A 23,741-nucleotide genomic window follows, 5' to 3' on the forward strand; every position below is an offset into this window, starting at 1 on the left:
CAATATTCGAGAAGAGATAATAATCAGCCAATATGTAAAAATAATAGTCAGCCAATATGTGTATATTTACATTTTTACTTATATATAACACAGATCGTTGACATACACAAAGAATAATATAGGTCCCAATGTGCTATCTAGTGGAATACCGTACATACATGAGGTAACTTCACTACAAGAGTTCTCAAATTTCAAAATTTAAAATGAATTCCTCTCACTCACAAACAGGTGTAGCTTATCAGCTATTACAAATATGCTATCATTCATACGTTACTCTTATTAAAGATAAGTTAATTATATGTTTATAATGTAAGTTTTTTATTTATATAAGAAAGTTAATCAACTTAGCAAAATTACATGAAAAATTCTCTTCTACTCCTTGTGCCACCCTTTTTTCTTCTAACATATTTATTACATGATTTAAATAATGAACGAAAACATTTTTTTAGTCATTAATAACAAAAACGTAATAATTAATTAAAATAACTGTAATTTTTTTATACATTGGTGATGAAGCTGCCTCGTCGTCTTAAGACGACACGACATTCCGAACAGACGTTATTATATTTCTTCTTTAATAAAAAAATGGTACCAGATTTAAATTATGTATTAAGATGTATTATTGTTAAATAAAATACATTAAATATATGTTATTAATGAAACATGAAACTGATTCAAAAATTACAATTTTTATTTAGTTTTCAGTAATGTCGTTTGTAACATTTTAAAACAACCTCACCAATGTGGCTATCAATTAACTCTGTGAAATCTATAATCGAACCACTAAGAATTCGTGATAAAAGCATAATATACCTAATTAACAGTTTTAACTGCTTCTGTTCGTTCAAATATATAATTTATTTAAGGTAGAACTTTCTATGAACTGGTTCAAGACTCAATTAATGAATAATTGCAGAAAACGTAGGGTCAAGAATTATGGTCCTGATCGTTCCGTTTGAAATCAGTCTGAAAATACCTCGAAGAGCTTCTGATCAAATTAGTGTTGATGATCAGTACGCATCTCTCACGCTTTAGTCCGAGAATCCCGAACATTAGTCAAGGTTAAATTAGGGATTTCAATTCGTACAAATAAGTACAAGAATATTATATAAATAATAAACAAAAAAAAGGTATTATCCTTTACTAATTTTCAATAAGGAAATTAGTATTATAAAAAAATTAAGATTTATTCAAGACATTTGATAACACAGAGCAAAGTCACATTAAATGTTAGCGAACTGGCTAATTATTACTATATAAGTAGGAAGAAACCAATTAGTGCAGCAGACAAATATCAACATGCTGAAGTACGCGTGGGGCCTATTGGTCCTCGGAATAGTTCAGGTATTTATATGAGAATATCGATAGAGATAAAAATATAAAATGTCAAGCACGAAAATAATTTACCATTGCTTTAAAAAGTTTGTCGTATTTTTTTTAAAGTGCTAGTGCTAACTTTGCTCATTTATTTTCGTACAATGTCTTATTGTTTTTATTCTAAAGTATAATGCTTCTGTTCGCAATTACTCTCTTATAAAGAAAAATCGCTCTCACTTAATTACTTATAAGTTTAATATATTGTTAAAAGCTCTTAACATAACTATATGCCTATTTATAGAATGAACTACAAAAAGTTTATATTTTAAATATGTAGGAGACATTAGTTTCGTAAGTGGTGCACTAAGAAAGGATTTTGGAAAAAAAATACATTCTTGTATCTAAACTTCATAAATTGAGTTCATGATATAAGACAAAAAGGTCTTATGCGATTGCGGGATTAAATAGATTTATCGCGTAAATATTTTTGTTGTATGTTTATTATCATTTCACAATTTTGGAGTTAATTGTAAATGAAGAGTAAGACCATTTAAATGATAATTCAAATAATAAAGACGTTCCTTTTTTTATTAGCGCCTTTTGGTTGGTCAAAGTATAAACTACACAGCCAAAAATAATGTTAATAATTATTGCTAAGCAACTTGCAATATACCCGATTAATTTGTCAATGTTGTGTTAAAAACAAATTCATTGATTAATTCGTTAATCATACGCAATTTATCTTAAGTCTGGATCCGTTCTCGAGATAAAAGCATTATATACTATGCTGTGATAACATTAAATATTTTATTTATTTTAAGAATTACGTAAATAGTTGTAGTCATGACTTCGTTACTATTCATTATCAATATTCATAATCAATGTACTAAATAAATAATGAATCGGTTTTAATCGTCCGAAGAAATGTTTTAGCTAGCACTTGAAAACATTATCCATCGGTACTCACTCACTTCACTTAAACAGTGATACTCTGTAGTCGGTACGCCCTAAGGGTACTCAAATGAAAAGAAAGGAAAGGAATTTTACCCGCTAAAGTAAATAATTATAGACTAAACGCGTGCATGATTATTGATGATATTGTATGTGAGCTAGAAGATTTCATTTTTAGGAAACTCTCGAAGACCCATTTGAACAATACCATATAGGTCACAAATGTAGGACGATCTGTTATAATTACACACATTAAAGTGATATAATAATTGAATTTATCTATTACAGGCTAATCCAGTACATAAAGATGGGCCGGTTGGATTTATGGAAGATATTAAACGCAGTATGTATTTACAATTAGCTTGATTCAATTAATACGAACAAAGATCAATATCAGTAGAACTACGCAGTGAGAACAAACTCGAACTCACTGTAGTAACCGATTTTGAAATGATTGTGAGATAGATTTAAGACGTTAACTATAAGAAAGTTTTTAACACTTAAGTGTAAACGAAGTGAGTTCTTACACAATAAAACAGAATATTTAACACAATATAATGTGTTTACGTAATTAAATTCTAACACTGGCTATCTGATTGACAACTGACAGCTGATACCGCCGAACCTATATCGGTTTATCTTGAATCATGAAATCGGAATTTCTTGGATAACGTTGTGGAGCTATGAACTTTAAACAATATTTCACGTTATAAATTCTCAATAGTTACCTGAGTAAATATTTATGTTATCTTAGCCTATCTAATCGTATAATTCTTTTCTTATCTAATTATATGATTATTTCCTTTAAAAGGTTTTATTGATTTCATATAGAAATGTTGATGTATAAAACTAGAAGACGTTGAAAGGAACTATTTTGCCGCCAATATGGCCGACGCTGCCTAAATTCCTACGTCACCTCTGAAATATTAATACTATTGAATTGAAGGACTTAAAAAAGTCTGCAACGGCACTATATCATTTAAAAGTGGAGGAGACTTAAATCATTTAAGTTTTATCGCTATTACATATCTACCTTACATAGGTGTTATAATCGAAGCTTAAATTATCAGGTACAAGCCGTGTTTCCGGAGGATGGCCGGCCCAGGAGGGTCAATTTCCATATCAAGTCAGTATCCGCATGGTGAACATCGAGGGACTCGTTATATCCTGCGGAGGTTCCATCATACACAATGAGTGGATCATCACTTCAGCTCACTGTCTCGCCCTGTAAGCAAAATACATACAGACATCCATACTAAACATTGTGATTACCTTAAAATTTATTGAAAAGATACGCAGTCAATGAATACCTAACATTAATCGCTTACTGCGTGTTGCCTCTGAAATATCAATTTCGGTGATGTAGATGGAACTACATTAAATTCTTTCGCTAATAATACCGAAATTACAACTACTTATTAATTCATTTGTTTTGTATTTTTTGGTGTAAATTTGACTGATTGTGTTATCACTATAATGCTGTAGTCTTTGTTAACTACTAAGTATTATTTACAAAGTCCGTCGATCCTACTTTTACACAGCCTTCTGCTATCCTGTCAAATATTATTGGTCATCATCAAAGACAATAAGATTTTGACATAGACAATTTTACTACTTTTTACTAATTGATATATTCCTAACCTGATGTAGTTTAGTGAAAAACTCAAAACTTAACACCATAACCGGATATGACGTCAATTTTTTTTAAAATGCAAGAAGGATTTTTAATTAGTCTGCACTTTCTGTATTCACATTCAAATTATATATGTATGTCTCTTTTACGGAATCTTATATTTCATAGCGTAGGCGTGACCTGTATCCATAACCTTAAAAATAATATAACAAATCTATTATAATCAAATGATTTTTTTTATAAAAAAAAATTACATTTTATTTTTTCAGTCGTCCATCATATATAGTTCGCTTGGGTACCACAGACCTTCATCGTCCCGCGTACATGCTGGAGCATTCGATAAGGGACGCCATTCTTCATCCAGATTTTGATTTGAGCAATGCCAATCGTGTTCAACCCCCTGACATAGCTGTACTGAAGTTGAGTATAAGCATTCCATATGGACGTAAGTATTCTAAGTACATTATTGGAGTCTTTATTGTAGTATCATAGAATATAATACCGTTATAAGCAATGTTAATCAGATTAAAAATATATTGAGTTTAGTAACTTGACCGACCAGTAATAAGTCATTAATTACTACTTATGAGTCTTCTGCCACCACATAGCAATACTTAGCATTGTTTTGTTTCAGTTTGAAGAGTAAGTGTTAAGTAAGCACAGTGCACAACATCAGTTCCCAGGGTTGTTGGCGCAATTTTATCATTTAAGGAATTGTTAATATTCCTTACAGTGTCAACGTGATTAGGCGGAATAACCAAAAGAGGACAGACGGACAGACAGACAAAATAACTCTAAATAGCACGATACCTAAATGAAAGTGGTCCCTTTCATAGGTCCCTTTCTTTTTGAGGATATGGTTTGAAGCTTATACCACCGCGCTGTTCCATTGAATATATCACATGGGTGGTAGAATTTTATCCAACACATTTAGGCTTTCGAACACGTGGCAGTGAAAGTAATAAATTACTAAGCAAATGAGCCTGGGCCACAAATGCTGTAGAATGATAATACATATTTGTTATGTTGTATTCCTGCAGCTACCATCCAGCCTATTCGCCTTCAGAGCTCAGAACAGAAGGATTACAACTACGAGGATCAAGTTGTCATAGTCAGCGGTTTTGGGTACGACGATGATTCATGGAATGGTAAATATGAATCTTAAATTTGAAGCGCTGTATCTCAAAAATGCAGCAACGTAAAACCTTTATTAGTTACACTAAAATTATTTTAATTGATCTTTTTAATATCTACCTATATAAAATTTAAGTAATATATACGCCAAAGTACTCGCTCGCTAACCATTATACTACAAACCTCTTCTCAAATTTCTTTCAAGCGTCTCAACGCTCCAACTCATAAAAAACCATTTTTCCTTTATGTCCTTTGAATATATTTTTTTAGGTGGACAAGCCTCTGATTACCTCCTCTGGACCAAGCTCAGAGGACTGAGCAACGAAGAGTGCCGTACCTATTTTAACAGTGTTTTCCCCTCTACTGTGTGTGCTCGCCATTACAATCATACTAATCAATCCGCCTGTCATGTAAGTGTTACAGATCTCTAATATCAAATGTATTAATATTAATATTAATATTTATTTACGTAGAGTAAATTATAAACAATACAGTTGAGGTCATTGAGATATTCAGTCGCCTATCAATAATTGCTCAATCTTCATCTTCATCATCATCAAACCATCACCTGTGGACGTATATATACTTCGGCATGATATTTTCCATTACTACCAAAAAACAATAGACTAATAATATACACTAATAATATACTTATCTTAATTAACTATATTTCGAGATATAATCTAAAACTAAATGTAAAATATGATTTTTTAAATATACTTTATGTTAAACTATATAAAAAATTACAGGGTGACAGCGGTGGTCCATTGACTGTCGTAGACAAAGATGGTGAGCCAACTATGATAGGTATAGTGCATTACGCTTCCTGGAGAGGATGCACCAGCGAATGGCCTACAGGTAACATTTCTCCAATTATTTTTAGATCACGATCCATTTTTTCGAGGATAAAGACTAATGCTTTAAAAGGCATTGATTGACGTTCTGAAGACTCGATGCGTCTATTAAAGTTACTATTATAAAAACCCGAAATAAGTTTATACTTCAAAAACACTAATTATAAATAGTTTTATAGGAGTATCAATATTAAGAAATAAGCGTAATTTTATACTCTTTTCTTGTTTTTGAAGGTTAGATTCCAATTCAACTAATTATACATAGAAAAAAATTATTCTTTTTAAACAGCTGCCTTTTGCCGTGTCCATAATTTTTTTAGACATTTGCTGTTACCTTGTTATTATGTAACAAACTAGAGTATTATAGAATACAATTGATGATACTGAAATCTTTATTTCACACGATAAGCATTTCTTGGAACTGTACCATAAATGTGGAATATATTCAAGTTTTTACTTTCGCAGCGTACGTTCGTCCCGGACACTTCCATAATTGGCTGAATCAAGCTACCGGGATTAACTTTGACTGGAGTTATGCCGAAATTGAAGACACATCAAATACCTTTATTTCAATAAATAAGTAAATTTCTTGGGATTTTCAAATAATTAATACAGCAATTGGGTTTTATGTTTGAATTTGAATTAAACCATACGTAAATAATAGATACCTAATTAAACTTTATATTAAAGTTTAGGATTGGAATATCTTACGATTGAGTGTTTGATAGTTTTATTGATATATTGTGCTGGTTTAATTGAAATTTCGAGAATTCGACATTTCAAACAACCATTTACCAATGAACTAAATATAATATTTTATTCTGCAATTGCAACTGCAAATCTATACAAATATTTTAAATGGGAAATTCACCGTCTGATTGTCGACTACTTCGTTACAACTAAGCCAACGAACCGATCACAATGAAGTTTAACATTGAGCTAGCAAATTATATATGATAAGATTAACGGGAAAACTGATGCAAACGGAGTGGCAGGAAACAGCTAGTAATTAATATAATAATAATAAGGTAATATAGGTTCAGTTCATAATATTAATTAATGGGAAGGATGTATTTGATGGAGTGTCAGCAAACGATCAATGTTTGGCTTTATTTTTGTGAGCAATAACCGCAAATCCCCCCGCTCTGTGATGTTTAATTTGCTCTTTTTTTTGTTAAGAGGTTTGTAACGGCACTAAAACTCCTTTCGACAAGGTATGACGAGGGAAACGCTATTAAAAATTTCCTTGCGATTTCCCACAGTCCAGGATATTTTTCGGGTATTTCTGCTTGCAGCCAAAATGTTTGGTAGCCTTTTCTAAATTTCACCTTCAGTTCCTCATTGGTGCTTAGCTCGAGCAGCTCCTCTTGTAATACAAGATTGGCCACTTCCGTTTCTACAAATGGATTTATGATCCATGGTGGTATATCCATCGTCAGCATATCTTCAAACTTGGTTTTCAAGTCATCATGCAGGGCACTTAAATGTTGACTGTAGGTATGGATATCCTCATCAATACATTCTACCTGCGACAAGTTTGGAAATTGAGAGAATTCGAGCGAATTCTATCAAATATGCAATGTCTGCTTTGAATTTGATCAAGTTTTATTTTAAATCTGGATCTATACTTTCCAGTAACTCTAATACGGAATCGAAAACAGAGTAAAATCTCGTTAAGCATACACCTTTCGACAACTAGCGTACTTCAGTATGTAAGAGCAGTCGTTGGAAGTTTTCATCATTTTCGTCTCACAATTGAGCAAATAAACGCGTATTCAATGCATTGCTTCTGATTTTATTACAAAATAAAGAGATTGGTTCAACCTGTCACTTAAATGTTTTGCCTCAAGATGTTGTCAGTGGATTACGCAATGAATAGCTGTAGGTCCTGGTATAATTCTTTTGAGATGACTTATAAAGCCACGATATCGCCCGACTATTGCAGTAGCTCCGTCTGTTGCCACTGAAATAATGTTTGTAAATGAAATCGATTTTTCCGTAAAAAAATTACTCAGGACATTAAATATTGATTCGCCTTTAGTGTCAGTCTCCAAAGTTCTGGCAAATTGCAATTCTTCGTGAATTTCTTCCTCCATAATAAATCGGACATATGCCAATAATAATGCTTCATTACCGGGTAACGTTGACTCGTCCAGTTGTATAGAAAAATGTGATTTTTGCAGATGATTGCACAAAAAACTTTCGATATCAGAGCTCATTTCATCAATGCGTCTTTGTACAGTATTGTTACTTAATGGAATTATTTTTAGTACGTCCAATGGAGATTTGTGCAAAACAGTTTTTAAAACCTCTTCAACAACGGTTAAAATTAATTGTTCTCCGATAGTGTGCGGTTTTCCAGATTTTGCTATAAGTAATGAGATATTGTAAGATGCCCGCAAGCCATCATCGTTACTTTGAGATGTTGAAGCGAACATACTGTGCATGGTGGGTGGTGCATCTTTTCATATTTTTCCTTCAATGTTTGAAAATATTTTAAATCTTTACCTATTTTATCAGTTGGACACCTTTTTAGATGATCTTCGAGCTTTGATGGTTTCATAGAGTCATTGTTCAAAACTTTGTTGCATAATAGGCACATGGGCAATTGTTTGTCTGCCTGTGATGGAACAAAACCATATTTCAAATAATCGACACTATATTGTCGTCATTTTTACTTTGCTGTAGCCATGTTTCGTGTCAGTTACCTTACGTGTAAAAAAAAAAGTTTTAGTAACCAAGTTTTTTTCTGAATATAGGTAACACACCGCAGCCTTTGTCAGCACGCGGAAATAGAATTACGGCTTGTAAAGGGACCAACTAATAAACCGCTAAGACAAATACAGAAGTTTTCACAAAATGGTATCAATTTTAAAGTACCTAAATTACCACTACTTTTTAATGGTACAAATAAAAATTGGTGTACTCAGTATCGAATACTGATCATATTTGTGTAGGAAAAAATAAAAGTCGAAATCCCAAAATTGTCCATAAAAACGATAACTAACATTTCATCAAATCAATGAGTTCACGCGCTCCGTGTATTTGCGTATTTTTTGTCTGCGGCTTCATTGTTAAAACGTGACAAACTGGCATCGAAGCTCAAGCCCCGCCATTTTCCCGTCGCCCGCGCACCGCTCGCTCTTTTCGAAAAGGAATAGTTTTGATAAAATAGTTACTTCAAAATCAATTTAAAATGATTGTGAAATTACTGTTTTATAAAATTAGTAGTTATTTGCAAGAAAAATTACAAAATTAATCGCTCTGCAATATTGCTTATTCGGCCTTTTTAGAGGTAGTGCTTCTCTCGTGAAAAAACAATTGAATATAACATGCTGTGTTTGTCTTCAAATCGAAAGAGGACAATTAAAATATCTGTAAGTTACTAAGTTACCTATCTATATAAGCAGTTGTGATCAACCGACTAGTACACGTAAACAAAATACTTAAGTACTACAACAAAAAAAAGGTAGGTACTTATTTTCTCCGGCACTAGTATACACTGATATAAATTTTCTCACACCTTTTTTTCGAAATTCCGGAAGCAAATAAATGAGTTTGCCTTTGGCATCAAGTATTTATAGTGGTGATCAAGTTCATGTCTGAACAAGCATTAAACATTGTCGGGCGGATAGCGCTTTGCAAGTCTATACACGAAATTGTACGTAATATCGAATACGCAAGTATGGACAAGTAACAGTCGTTTGCCTTATTAAAATATTATCTGCTTAGTTAGGTACTTAAAACAATGTAGGTAGGTTCTTATAAAAACTATGCTTACATTTTTGCTCTTTACTATCAAAAGCAGATAAATTTTCGTAGACCCGCATTAACATCTTATGGACCCCGATTTTTTATTCACACTTACGTAGACTCCCAGCAAGTCTCACGTGGACCCCTGGAGGTCCGCCTGGACCACTTTGGGAATCACTGCTCTAGATCATGGCTACCCATGATACATGACTTACTCACAAAAATTGTCCTTGATAAATTATCACAAGAAGCGTCATTGTCAATGAGCCATAGAGCACATGTTGAGGACGTGGATGTGACTCCGCTGCCGTAATGGTTGGGATTACATTTGCGGGAAATTTCTGACAAACACTTCTCGTTATTAATAGAGAAATGCGTGTGTCAGATTAAGTAAGAAATAAATAAATAATTAGACAATTACAAAAAGGCTTACACTATGTATTGTATGTTTTAATGAATTCTGTAATAATAATAATTTAATCTTAGTTATTTTTGAATTGTGTTGATAACATTGATATTAAATAAGAGGGTACATTGACTTTTCTGTTCAATATTGTGAGTCACGTGATTTGTAGTAAGGCTTATATAAGTGATGGAAGCTCGGTACAGAACACTTTACTTTTGCTTTTCCCTTTGATCCTGGACCAGCAAGAATAGGGTAACTACTGAGTTTCTTGCCGGTTCCTCTCGGTAGAATCTACATTCCGAACCGGTGGTAGCTTTACTTTAAATAGTTTGTTAAATGACGATTCAAAAGTGCTTGTAAAAGCCTACTTGAATAAAGTATATTTTGATTAAGGTAATTGGTTTTATTCTAATTATTAATTGAAAAAAAAATGTAACACGTGCATACCTATATTATGAAAGCATGCTTGAAATTATGATGAAACTGACTGATGCGTTTATATGCGTGATGCGTTTATATTCCTGCGAAGTTTGATAGCGAGTCAATTGAATTGGATTGGATGACAGCGCTCCAATCCGCCGCTTCGCGTTCGATTTGTGCCATATTACCTAAACGGATTGAAAAACTTCCTGCCAATAAGCTTATAAAATAGTCATATTGCAAGTATACTATTTATTATTAAAAATATATTATTTCGTCAAATTAAAACCTTGTCTTTTCCAGCAGCTATTATAAAAAATGCCAAGCATATGTTTGATGCCGATGCCCAAGCGCTATAAATCCTGATGACCACTTCGTACGCCTTTTAATGTTACAGGTTGTTTTTCGAAAACTAAAATATTACGACTACAGCATAAAGATGAATTGAATAATGTTGATCCATCTACGAAATGGATATCAACGGACCATCTAATCGATAGAGCAAAAAGAAGAAAGCACAAGCTCTAAGAAAGCACATTGGCATAAAATCAGCTGCTGGTGCAATATAAATATATTTAACAAAATTACTCAAATTCCTTTAGCTTTGCGAATACCATAAATGTGGTTCGTTAAGACATCATTTACAGCTAGATCCCCACATTCCTAATCATAAAAACAATGTATTTGTTTTTTCATGAATATTTTTACTATTTTTCAAACTATGTATAAAAACTAGGCGTAAGGATAAGCTTATAACACAAAGTCTATTGACTTTGTTTTTTGCGGTAAGGTATTCGTTTGTATAATAAAAGTCCGCAGATATTTTTAACATTGCCGGTTCATAAATTCAAATCATGTGTTACAAAAACATTAAACAAATGATAAAAAATCTTGGAGCTAATATTTGTTGACTTTCAGGCAGGACATATTTTATATAATTTTATTTAACTAACATAATGAATTACAATGTTGTAAAAGTAACTGCTGAGTTCCTTGCCGGTTCTTCTCGGGAGAATCTAAATTATGAAGCAGAGCTTAACATTAAATATAGTTTTGTAAATTGACGACCAAAAGAGCTTGTGAAAGCCTACTCGAATTAATTATATTTTGATTTTAAAGCTCCTGGCGTAATTTTATTGGCAATTTTATTTTTTATCTATCTATCACGAACATTAAATCAAAATATTATTAAAACATCGCTATTATTGCCTGATTATTATTTGGTCTTGCATATGCAAAATTACATCGTCGATACGACTGATCGCAGGATAGGGAGAGGCTGCTCTCATACGATTTTATTAAATTTATAAGCTTTCAAGAAGAGATAATACTAAACTTTATTGCAACACACTGCTAAAAATACAATTATATTATGTGACTCCTAAACTAGACTGAACTATATTTCAGGAGTCAATTCCACCCTGAACTAACAATACGTACCACCAGCCATGATGTTTTAGATAATTTATTTTATTACACAAAACTGAGATACTGATATGATATTACTAAAGTTGTATTATTCATACTCCACTCTTATTAGAGATAAAATAATAATAAATAATGTTTATTTTTTATTTATACAAGAATTTTTGTCTCATCTAAACTAAATGAATACTCAGTTATGCTTGCTCTAATTTTACTTTCTGCTAAGATCCACCTCTTCTATTCCTTGGGCCATATACCTATTATATGAAATATAAATTAAATAACTATTAATTTACATAAAGATAATTGAAGAAACTACAATCCTAACAGACGTTATTCTATTATATCGTTCAATACAAAAACGATAAAGAAGGATGTTCGAATTAGCGAAGAGGTTAGTTTAATTTTATAATTATATAGTTTAAATATAAATATATATTTTATACTTGCAAAAACAGTAGATACAGCTGCTACTCTTATCATAAATATAATACTTTATTAATGAGGCATAAAACAGATTTAAAAATTAAATTTTTTTAAATTTTTATTTGTCAATATCGATAAAAAATATTAATCTATATCTTCGAATCAGTTTTAAGCTCGTTTTATGCCCCATTAAGAATTCGTGATAAAAGTGTAATGTACATAACTAACAGTTGTAACTTGTTCTGTTTGTTCGAATGTATAATTTATTTAAGGTTGGACTTTCTATGAACAGAACCAAGACTCAATTCATGACAGGTGGCAGAAATGGCACAAAGATAGAAAATGTAGGGTCGAGGTAGATGCTCAAGTTATTCACTATGTAGATTAGTAAACGTACTTGGGCCAATTCGTTTTGTTTGAAATCAGTCAGAAGAAGGAAGTTATAAGACGGACTGAAAATCCGAAGAGCTTTCGGTCTATGGGGATATGATGACGGGCAATCGGCTAATATCCCTAAAGCGTAAACTGTTCGACGTATGTGTCTACGTATGTGGTCTTTGACTGGTCGGAAGAAGATAGACCGATAGATCGTGGTATATTGGCCGTTAAAAGAACTGATAAAATTCGTAACACCCAAGCTCTAAAAATCTATTTCATTTATTTTTTTATTAAGATCATATTTAATTTTTGTCTTTATAAAGTTTCTTATATATATATATATATATATATTGCTAGCGGAGAAGTTTTTTTTTATGATATAAGTAGGCGGACGAGCAAATCGTTCACCTGATGGTAAGTGGTCACCACCGCCCATAGACAATGGCTCTGTAAGAAATATTATCCATTCCTTACATCGCCAATGTGCTACCAACCTTGGGAACTAAGATGTTATGTCCCTTGTGCCTATAGTTACAATGGCTCACTCACCCATCCAATCGGAACACAACCATACTGGGTACTGTTGTTGGGCGGTAGAATATCTGATGTTTGTAGTGGTTTCTCTATACCGTCCTGTTTACACCTAAACTCGAAGTCGAAGTTAACACACAAACACACACAAATCACAAAGTTAACTAGGAAAATTAAATGATTACATTCAAACATCGTCGCAAAGAAAACTCTCTTCTATTCGTGTAGGTATGCCGTGAATTAACTAAATAACTAAACGTCAGAAATTACACAAAAATCTTTAAAACATCTACTAAACAGGACATTTTTCTATAATTTTCCTTAATATTTTTTTAACACCCACACACAGAGATCCCAACACTAGAACCCTTTCATTCTAAACATGTGATAACACAAAGTGAAGTCACACTAAAAAGTTTGCGAGTCAGCTCATTATCACTATATAAGTACAAAAAAATCTATTACTGCAACAGTCAAATATCAACATGCTGAAGTACGTGTGGGGCCTATTGATCCTTGGACTAGTTCAGGTATTTATATAAGAATATTTCGAGGGTTCACGGGCTAATTGTATTAAGCGACATTTTTAGAACTTTACAAGAGAGCAGTTTAAAGTTTTATTTTTCGGAAAAAAATCATAAAAAATAAAGTTTACATTTTTTTTCAAAAACTTTTACTATATTGTTTTCCTTCAAGAAATCCGCAAAATTGTGTCTAGTTTTCATTTTATTACATCGGTTTATACCAGATATAAAGGTCGCTTGATACAAATTCTTGACTTGACTCAAATCACTTTTATTTAGAAACAGGCTAAATGATTCAAGCACCGTAAACAATGAATTAAGCGACATTAAGGTGTTATTTTAGTGTAAGGCAAAATGTGTTAACAACCCGTTTATATAAAAAATAGAATCGAAGTAATTCATAATTATAATTTCATTTTAATATTTGAATAAAAGGTTAAAATGAAAATGCCATCACATCATCAGTCAGTCTTAATTCACTGCTGATACAGGCCTTTTACAAAAAATGCCAAATATCCTGGTCCTCCACCTTCCGCTTCCAATTGTGTCCCACTAACTTCAGGTTGACGTTCCACCTTGGGGATTTGCTGATCTGCGGTCTCCACTCTAGAACTTCTCCAACGGCCATCAGTCTTTCGAAATACGTGATCAGCTAAACTGCCTCATCAGTCTGCTACTAATGCAAGTTACGTCATTAACTCTGGTTCTTCTCCGGATAACCTCATATCTTATTTTATCCTTAAAAATACTCCAAGCGTAGCTTAATCCATAACCGCAGTAAGAATAACTTACACTACTGAAACGTGGATAACGTTTCAGTAATGTAAGTTATGGTAGGTATTAGAGTATCCGTTTGGTCACACCGACTGTCTGACTTCCACCGCTGCAGGATTAAGATCCAAAGTTCGCAGCGCAGAGTGGTCATCCGCATAGAGGATATCGCAAGATATCCTATGAGGCGGCAACAGTCCTTTCCGCTTTTGCACATTCTAGTGGATAAGGAATCGAGAGTCTATCAGCAGCCCGCGTTCTCTGTCAGAACGGTGAAAGGGCGCCCCCTTCGAGTTTGCTGGAGTCGCTGAAGCGGCGAGAACTCTGGAGTGCTCTAGCAACGTGCCGCAACCGTCGACACTTTGAAAGATACGCGTGCAAACGCATTGTCGGAGACATCCTGTCGCCCTATGAAGCCTGGATGGGACGAAAGCGACAAGTCACATTCCTACTTACGCAGATATTGACTGGTCACGGCTGTTTTAGATAATCTCTGTGTAAGATCGTTCGTGAAACGATGACGGTAATAATACTGTGGCGCGGAACGGGACATCACGCAACATACGCTGGAGTCGTGCTCCACGTAGAACGCGGAGAGACAGATCCTGCCCTGCGAAGTTAGACGGAACTCTCCCTGCGAGTAATAGTGTTGATGATACTCCAGGCATCGCAGTAGAGGACCGTAGCCTCCGTCTGTGAGACCTTCATAGATGTAACACAATGTTGAAAATACCCTCTTTCGGTCTCCTCATAGGAGACCGCGACGCGAGAAAGGGCCGATCCCGCTCTCCCAGAAGGAATCTCACATAACCCATTTTCCCAGGAGCCCGGTTATCTTACTGAAACTTTTAACTGCTTAAAAAAAATGGTGAAACGTGTTATTTTCAACATTGTGTTACAGAAGTTGTAAGCACCCGTCCAAGTTCTTATTGAGACCGTAACGCCGGGGCGACTCGCTTAGGCTACGAAACATAACGATATGAGACGACGGTACCACAAACACCCAGACCCAAGACAACATAGAAAACTAATTAACTTTTTCTACATCGACTCGGCCAGGAATCGAACCCGGGACATCGGAGTGGCGTACCCACGAAAACCGATGTACAGACTACTCGACCACGGAGGTCATCTTGTATTCGCCTTTTACTTTGCCTCCGTATTCTTGACGTCTTGAAGGCGTCTTATATCAGGTTGATAAACAGTTTCGAGGATATGTCATACTCCTGTCTCATCCGTCTGCGCATTTGTATCACCTTCATCTGACAGTCCTGAATTTAGGTAGTAAAAGTATCTATGTGCGCTATAGTTCTGTAGTCTGATCCAAAGTTTGCTTGCTCTGATAGCTGGAACTCATCAAGTCATCTGGCGAGACAATTCGTACCAACTCTTGACAATCCAAGTTTATATAAGTAGCTCAGAATGGAGATGGGGATCAGATTTTCAGGAGGGTTTTATCGTTATTATTATAGCCGCTTATGCGAGATTCCTTGGTCAAAGTCCGAGAGCTCCTCTGGATAATTAGAGAGGCACACCGGTCGCCAACATTGACTCTCTGGCCCTTGGAAAATCTATATTCTTCAAGGTGCCAACTCTCTATTTCACTGACAATAGCAGGCTTAGGCGTACAGACTCCACATTTTTCAGTTTTATGTTTGGTCAGTCGAAGCTTCTACAACCCTCAACAAGCTCTGATTTTGCTCGATCACAAACTTGATGGAGCGGGTATATGGGGCATCGATAAATCTCATCACGTCAGCTTTTTAATAGTTCGGTTCAAGACCCTATCTGGCAAAACGATGCTAGTTTTCATCGTTTACTTGCGAGAAGTGTATTTCACTATTTTGATCAGAGTATCGATTGTTTGGTCATTAATAGCTCCGAATTCCATAGTAGTAAATCGATTTCGAAGTCACCAGACGCCGGCGCCGAAAACACTTTGTCTCAACCAACAACGAGCAAATAATTCATATAAAATGTTGACTGTCTTAAAGAACATAGCTTTCTTAATTCATGCATAGGAGAACTGTTTTAAGTTACCAACACTTCCTCTTTTGAAATGTCTGATGCGACAGATGATTATTGAAATAATTTAAGAAAAAGAGTTTAAACACCAAGTAAAAAGAAAATGGATTAAAGATCAAAATGTTTTAAGCGCTTATGCGAATTAATATTAGATGCTGGATAAAAGATTTAAGCGACATTACGGTATGGATTTCAGGTGCAGCCCAAATGTTTTAAGCGACATCAAGAATGGATTTCAGATGCGGGCAAAATGATTCAAACGTTTTACGTAAACCCAATTTTACGTAACTTTCGTCAGGATAAACCGTCAAAGTCAAAAGTCAAAATCACAAAATACTATATATGTATAAAGTCCATCTTTTCTAAAATTGTGTAAAATATGTGTCGCGTCAATACCGTCAGATTCAAACTGTACCTAAATTTACTGATGTTTCAAACGACAAAAAAGTGTTCAGATCGCCACGAAACCGAGCTCAGTCGACGCAGATAAATCTAGCGATTCCGAATTTGTATATTTAACTCAATATCGGCCAAGATGTCGCTTCGGCAAGAGAGATTTCATTTTTAGGAAACTCTCGAAGACCAATTTGAACAATACCATATAGGTCCCAAATGTAGGACGATCTGTAATAATTACACACATTAAAGTGATATAATTAATTGAATTTATCTATTACAGGCTAATCCAGTACATAAAGATGGGCCGGTTGGATTTATGGAAGATATTAAACGCAGTATGTATTTACAATTAGCTTGATTCAATTAATACAAACAAAGATCAATATCAGTAGAATTACGCTGTGAGAACAAACTCGAACTCACTGTAATAAACGATTGTGAAATGTCAGATAGATTTAAGCCGTTAACTTTAAGAAAGTTTTTAACACTCAAGTGTAAACGAAGTGACTTCTTACACAATAAAACAGAATATTTAACACAATATAATGTGTTTACGTAATTAAATTCTAACACTGGCTATCTGATTGACAACTGACAGCTAATACTGCTGAACCTATATCGGTTTATCTTGAAGCATGAAATCGGACTTTCTTGGATAACGTTGTGGAGCTATGAACTTTAAACAATATTTCACGTTATAAATTCTCAATAGTTACCTGAGTAAATATTTGTGTTTTCTTAGCCTATCTAATCGTATAATTGTTTTCTTATCTAATTATATGATTATTTCCTTTAAAAGGTTTTATTGATTTCATATAGAAATGTTGATGTATAAAACTAGAAGACGTTGAAAGGAACTTTTTTGCCGCCAATATGGCCGACGCTGCCTAAATTCCTACGTCACCTCTGAAATATTAATACTATTGAATTGAAGGATTTAAAAAAGTCTGCAACGGCACTATATCATTTAAAAGTGGAGGAGACTTAAATCATTTAAGTTTTATCGCTATTGGATATCTACCTTACATAGGTGTTATAATCGAAGCTTAAATTATCAGGTACAAGCCGTGTTTCCGGAGGATGGCCGGCCCAGGAGGGTCAATTTCCATATCAAGTCAGTATCCGCATGGTGAACATCGAGGGAGTCGTTTCATCCTGCGGAGGTTCCATCCTAAACAATGAGTGGATCATCACTTCAGCTCACTGTCTCGCCCTGTAAGCAAAATACATACACACATCCATACTAAACATTGTGATTACCTTAAAATTTATTGAAAAGATACGCAGTCAATGAATACATAATATTAATACTGCGTGTTGCCTCTGAAATATCAATTTCGGTGATGTAGATGGAACTACATTAAATTCTTTCGCTAATAATACAGAAATTACAACTACTTATTAATTCATTGTCGATTTTTTTAATTTAAGCTTCTTTAGTAGCTATTATTTTGGTGTAAATTTGACTGATTGTGTTATCACTATAATGCTGTAGTCTTTGTTAACTACTAAGTATTATTTACAAAGTCCGTCGATCCTACTTATACACAGCCTTCTGCTATCCTGTCAAATATTATTGGTCATCATCAAAGACAATAAGATTTAGACATAGACAATTTTACTACTTTTTACTAATTGATATATTCCTCACACTGATGTAGTTTAGTAAAAAGGCAAAACTTAAAACCATAACCGGATATGACGTAAAATTTTTTTTAAAATGCAAAAAGGATTTTTAATTAGTTTGCACTTTCTGTATTAACATTTAATAACAATTATATATGTATGTATGACCTGTATCCATAACCTTAAAATTAATATAACTTTGCAAACATAATATGCAATTATCATAAACAAATCTATTATAATCAAATGATTATTTTTATAAAAAAAAAATTAAATTTTATTTTTTCAGTCGTCCATCATATATAGTTCGCTTGGGTACCACAGACCTTCATCGTCCCGCGTACATGCTGGAGCATTCGATAAGGGACGCCATTCTTCATCCAGATTTTGATTTGAGCAATGCCAATCGTGTTCAACCCCCTGACATAGCTGTACTGAAGTTGAGCATAAGCATTCCATATGGACGTAAGTATTCTAAGTACATTATTGGAGACTTTATTGTAGTATCATAGAATATAATACCGTTATAAGCAATATTAATCAGATTAAAAATATATTGAGTTTAGTAACTTGACCGACCAGAAATAAATCATTAATTACTACTTATGACTCTTCTGCCACCACATAGCAATACTTAGCATTGTTTTGTTTCAGTTTGAAGAGTAAGTGTTAAGTAACTATAGGCACAGTGCACAACATCAGTTCCCAGGGTTGTTGGCGCAATTTTATCATTTAAGGAATTGTTAATATTTCTTACAGTGTCAACGTGATTAGGCAGTAATAACCAAAAGAGGACAGACGGACAGACAGACAAAATAACTCTAAATAGCACGATACCTAAATGAAAGTGGTCCCTTTCATAGGTCCCTTTCTTTTTGAGGATATGGTTTGAAGCTTATACCACCGCGCTGTTCCATTGAATATATCACATGAGTGGTAGAATTTTATCCAACACATTTAGGCTTTCGAACACGTGGCAGTGAAAGTAATAAATTACTAAGCAAATGAGCCTGGGCCACAAATGCTGTAGAATGATAATACATATTTATTATGTTGTATTCCTGCAGCTACCATCCAGCCTATTCGCCTTCAGAGCTCAGAACAGAAGGATTACAACTACGAGGATCAAGTTGTCATAGTCAGCGGTTTTGGGTACCACGATGATTCATGGAATGGTAAATATTAATCTTAAATTTGAAGCGCTGTATCTCAAAAATGCAACAACGTAAAACCTTTATTAGTTACATTAAAATTATTTTAATTGATCTTTTTAATATCTACCTATATAAAATTTAAGTAATATATACTCCAAAGTACTCGCTCGCTAACCATTATACTACAAACCTAACTATTTCAAATAAATAAAAATTTTCTCAAATTTCTTTCAAGCGTCTCAACGCTCCAACTCATAAAAAACCATTTTTCCTTTATGTCCTTTGAATATATTTTTTTAGGTGGAAAAATCTCTGATCACCTCCTCTGGACCAAGCTCAGAGCACTGAGCAACGAAGAGTGCAGTACCTATTTTAACAATGTTTTCCCCTCTACTGTGTGTGCTCGCCATTACAATCATACTAATCAATCCGCCTGTCATGTAAGTGTTACAGATCTCTAATATCAAATGTTAATGGATATTAATATTTATTTACGTAGAGTAAATTATAAACAATACAGTTGAGGTCATTGAGATATTCAGTCGCCTATCAATAATTGCTCAATCTTCATCTTCATCATCATCAAACCATCACCTGTGGACGTATATATACTTCGGCTTGATATTTTCCATTACTACCAAAAAACAATAGACTAATATAATACTTATCTTAATTAACTATATTTCGAGATATAATCTAAAACTAAATGTAAAATATGATTTTTTAAATATACTTTATGTGAAACTATATAAAAAATTACAGGGTGACAGCGGTGGTCCATTGACTGTCGTAGACAAAGATGGTGAGCCAACTATGATAGGTATAGTGCATTACGCTTCCTGGAGAGGATGCACCAGCGAATGGCCTACAGGTAACATTTCTCCAATTATTTTTAGATCACGATACATTTTTTCGAGGATAAAGACTAATGCTTTTAAAAGGCATTGATTGACGTTCTGAAGACTCGATGCGTCTATTAAAGTTACTATTATAAAAATCAATATTAAGAAATAAGCGTAATTTTATACTCTGTTCTTGTTTTTGAAGATTAGATTCCAATTCAAATTATACATAGAAAAAATTATTCTATTTAAACAGCTGCCTTTTGCCGTGTCCATATTTTTTTTAGACATTTGCTGTTACCTTGTTATTATGTAACAAACTAGAGTATTATAGAATACAATTGATGATACTGAAATCTTTATTTCACACGATAAGCATTTCTTAGAACTGTACCATAAATGTGGAATATATTCAAGTTTTTACTTTCGCAGCGTACGTTCGTCCCGGACACTTCCATAATTGGCTGAATCAAGCTACCGGGATTAACTTTGACTGGAGTTATGCCGAAATTGAAGACACATCAAATACCTTTATTTCAATAAATAAGTAAACTGCTTAACAATTATTTGATACTAACCTAACCTAACAATTTCTTAGGATTTTCAAATAAATAATACAGCAATTGGGTTTTATGTTTGAATTTGAATTAAACCATACGTAAATAATAGATACCTAATTAAACTTTATATTAAAGTTTGGGATTGGAATATCTTACGATTGAATGTTTGATATTTGTATTGATATATTGTACTGGTTTAATTGAAATTTCGAGAATTCGACATTTCAAACAACCATTTACTAATGAAAATATTTTTTTCTGCAATTGCAACTGAAAATCTATACCTACTAATATTTTAAATAGGAAAGTCACTGTCTGATTGTCGACTACTTCGTTACAACTAAGCCAACGAACCGATCACAATGAAGTTTAACATTGAGCTAGAAAATTATATATGATAAAGATTAACGGGAAAACTGATGCAAACGGAGTGGCGGGAAACAGCTAGTTATTCATATAATAGATTTTTTTTTAAATCGATGATAAGTTAATCATCAAACAGATAATTTTTAAATAGGCTTCTGGCTGAGCTTATAGCGAAAAGCGAGAACCTTAAAATGAGAGCAAAGTCCCACTATTACATACTATACTATAAAACAACTTCTATTTCAAATAGGCTTAAAAAATATTTAATTAAACAAATTATCTTATTTAGTCGTACATAATAAACATAACATAATCAGCCTGTAAATTTCCCACTGCTGGGCTAAGGCCTCCTCTCCCGTTGAGGAGAAGGTATGGAGCATATTCCACCACGCTGCTCCAATGCGGGTTGGTGGAATACACATGTGGCAGAATTTCGTTGAAATTAGACACATGCAGGTTTCCTCACTATGTTTTCCTTCACCGCCGAGCACGAGATGAATTATAAACACAAATTAAGCACATGAAAATTCAGTGGTGCCTGCCTGGGTTTGAACCCGAAATCATCGGTTAAGATGCACGCGTTCTAACCACTGGGCCATCTCAGCTCAGTCGTAATACAGGTTAATTGTTATCAAATAAATCGTCAGTACTAAGATTAAGTTGGTTAATAATTTTTAAATGAATAGTTCGGAATTGCATCGTTTAACCCCTTTTTGTCCGTAAGTAATTGACCCGCTAGCGTTTATGTATGTAACAATATATCCGATAAAGTTATATAGAATGTTATAAATTAATAAAATGAAAAATAAATGTCCCGTGGCAAAGTTAATGAATGTATTTAATTTTGTTTTTTTTTTTGGAATGGATGCATAACATTTTGTGGCATATACACATCGCTCTTATATAAGCTTGTATAGTTCTATGAATTATTATAGTAATAATAGTTTTACCGGTGGTCAAGCCTCTGATTGCCTTCTTTGGGCCTACCTCAGAGGACTGAGCAACGAAGAGTGCCGTACCTTCTATAACAGCGTGTGGTAATCCACTGTGTGTGCTCGCTTCTACAACCATACTGATCAATCCGCCTGTCACGTACGTGTTACAGATATAATATTATAACAGATTTACATAAGCAATATTTTATGTTAAGGTCATTAAGATATTCTGTCGTCTATCACTATAACTGCTAGATCATCATGATCAGTCCGTGATCGACCATTGATGCGTATATGTTTATTGGAACGACACTGAGTCCAATCTTTGGCGTTATATATTCCCTTACCAAAAAAAAGGCATTTAGGCTCTTTCTTAAATTACATACATGCGTAAGAACTTCTCAAGAATGAATACAGCCAATAAAGTATGTCATGTATCTTAAATTACAGGGTGACAGCGGTGGTCCTTTGTCCATTATAGACAAAGATGGTGAGCCCACTATGATAGGTTTAGTCCAATTCACCAGCTACTGGCCTACAGGTAATTATGTCTCCAATTATTTCTTGATACATGATAAATTTCTTCGAGGGAAAATACCTAGAGTTAAAAAGGTATTTAATGGATGTCTGAAAACTTAAAACATTCCCTTAAAAGAAATAAGCACTAAACGAATCTTGAAGGTTGGTTAGACACCAATTCAACTAATTTATTATCAGCGAACGGTGATGATTGAGTTTGAAATAATAAAGACTCCAATTAAGTTACTGCCTCTTGCCATATCTAAAGCACCGATAATTTTTCAAACATTTTTGTCTGTTAATACTGAGTTTTATATAAATCAAAGTGTGAAAATCTTTAACTATAAATTTCAATAAATAATAAAAAACCATTTCGATAATACTAAAAACTTTATTTCAAACAATAAGCATTTCTTAGAACTGTACCATAAATGTGGATTATATTCATTGTTTACTTTCACAGCGTACGTTCGTCCCGGACACTTCCAGGATTGGCTTATGGAAGTTACCGGAATCAACTTTGACTGGACTTATGCCGATATCGAAGACAAATCAAACACTTTGTATATAATAAATTAAATAAATAAACATCGACTAACATGTATTTGATACGTGTATCTAACACTTTTATGGAATTGGTATTATGAAAATAAATAATTGTATAAATATTATACTTTTGTGTTTGAATTCCGACCACCATTAATTATGTAAACTTCATCACCATTAAACCATACGTAAATAATACGTATGTAAGACATTGTAAATTAAAGTTTGGGAACGAAATATCAGGAA

The 23,741-nt window shown here is 33.6% G+C and overlaps 2 protein-coding genes across 2 annotated transcripts; both read left to right on the forward strand.

The window, feature by feature from the left end:
- Window positions 1-1,280: 1,280 nt before the first annotated feature.
- Window positions 1,281-6,498, forward strand: LOC135193887 (collagenase-like). Its single transcript, XM_064218230.1, has 8 exons — window positions 1,281-1,344; window positions 2,557-2,611; window positions 3,339-3,495; window positions 4,171-4,346; window positions 4,942-5,049; window positions 5,306-5,445; window positions 5,785-5,893; window positions 6,355-6,498. The coding sequence occupies exons 1-8, from the start codon at window positions 1,300-1,302 to the stop codon at window positions 6,471-6,473; spliced, it is 909 nt and encodes a 302-aa protein (XP_064074300.1). The 5' UTR covers window positions 1,281-1,299; the 3' UTR covers window positions 6,474-6,498.
- Window positions 6,499-13,708: 7,210 nt separating this feature from the next.
- LOC135193904 (collagenase-like) lies at window positions 13,709-23,528 on the forward strand. Its single transcript, XM_064218323.1, has 8 exons — window positions 13,709-13,758; window positions 17,228-17,282; window positions 18,006-18,162; window positions 18,863-19,038; window positions 19,641-19,748; window positions 20,028-20,167; window positions 20,490-20,598; window positions 23,413-23,528. Exons 1-8 carry the CDS (start codon window positions 13,714-13,716, stop codon window positions 23,526-23,528), a joined length of 906 nt encoding a protein of 301 aa, XP_064074393.1. The 5' UTR covers window positions 13,709-13,713.
- The last annotated feature ends 213 nt before the right edge of the window (window positions 23,529-23,741 follow it).

Source organism: Vanessa tameamea, chromosome 21, assembly GCF_037043105.1.
Source record: "Vanessa tameamea isolate UH-Manoa-2023 chromosome 21, ilVanTame1 primary haplotype, whole genome shotgun sequence".
NCBI lineage: Eukaryota > Metazoa > Arthropoda > Insecta > Lepidoptera > Nymphalidae > Vanessa > Vanessa tameamea.

What these genes read in the sequence shown, in the direction of transcription:
- LOC135193904 (XM_064218323.1), top strand. Translation starts at nt 13,714, where the DNA reads ATGCTGAAGTACGTGTGGGGCCTATTGATCCTTGGACTAGTTCAG. An exon ending in CTAATCAATCCGCCTGTCAT is followed by an intron (nt 20,168 to 20,489) that starts GTAAGTGTTACA and finishes AAAAAATTACAG; the next exon opens with GGTGACAGCGGTGGTCCATT. An exon ending in CACCAGCGAATGGCCTACAG is followed by an intron (nt 20,599 to 23,412) that starts GTAACATTTCTC and finishes TTACTTTCACAG; the next exon opens with CGTACGTTCGTCCCGGACAC.
- LOC135193887 (XM_064218230.1), top strand. Translation starts at nt 1,300, where the DNA reads ATGCTGAAGTACGCGTGGGGCCTATTGGTCCTCGGAATAGTTCAG. An exon ending in TATGGAAGATATTAAACGCA is followed by an intron (nt 2,612 to 3,338) that starts GTATGTATTTAC and finishes TTAAATTATCAG; the next exon opens with GTACAAGCCGTGTTTCCGGA. An exon ending in CACCAGCGAATGGCCTACAG is followed by an intron (nt 5,894 to 6,354) that starts GTAACATTTCTC and finishes TTACTTTCGCAG; the next exon opens with CGTACGTTCGTCCCGGACAC.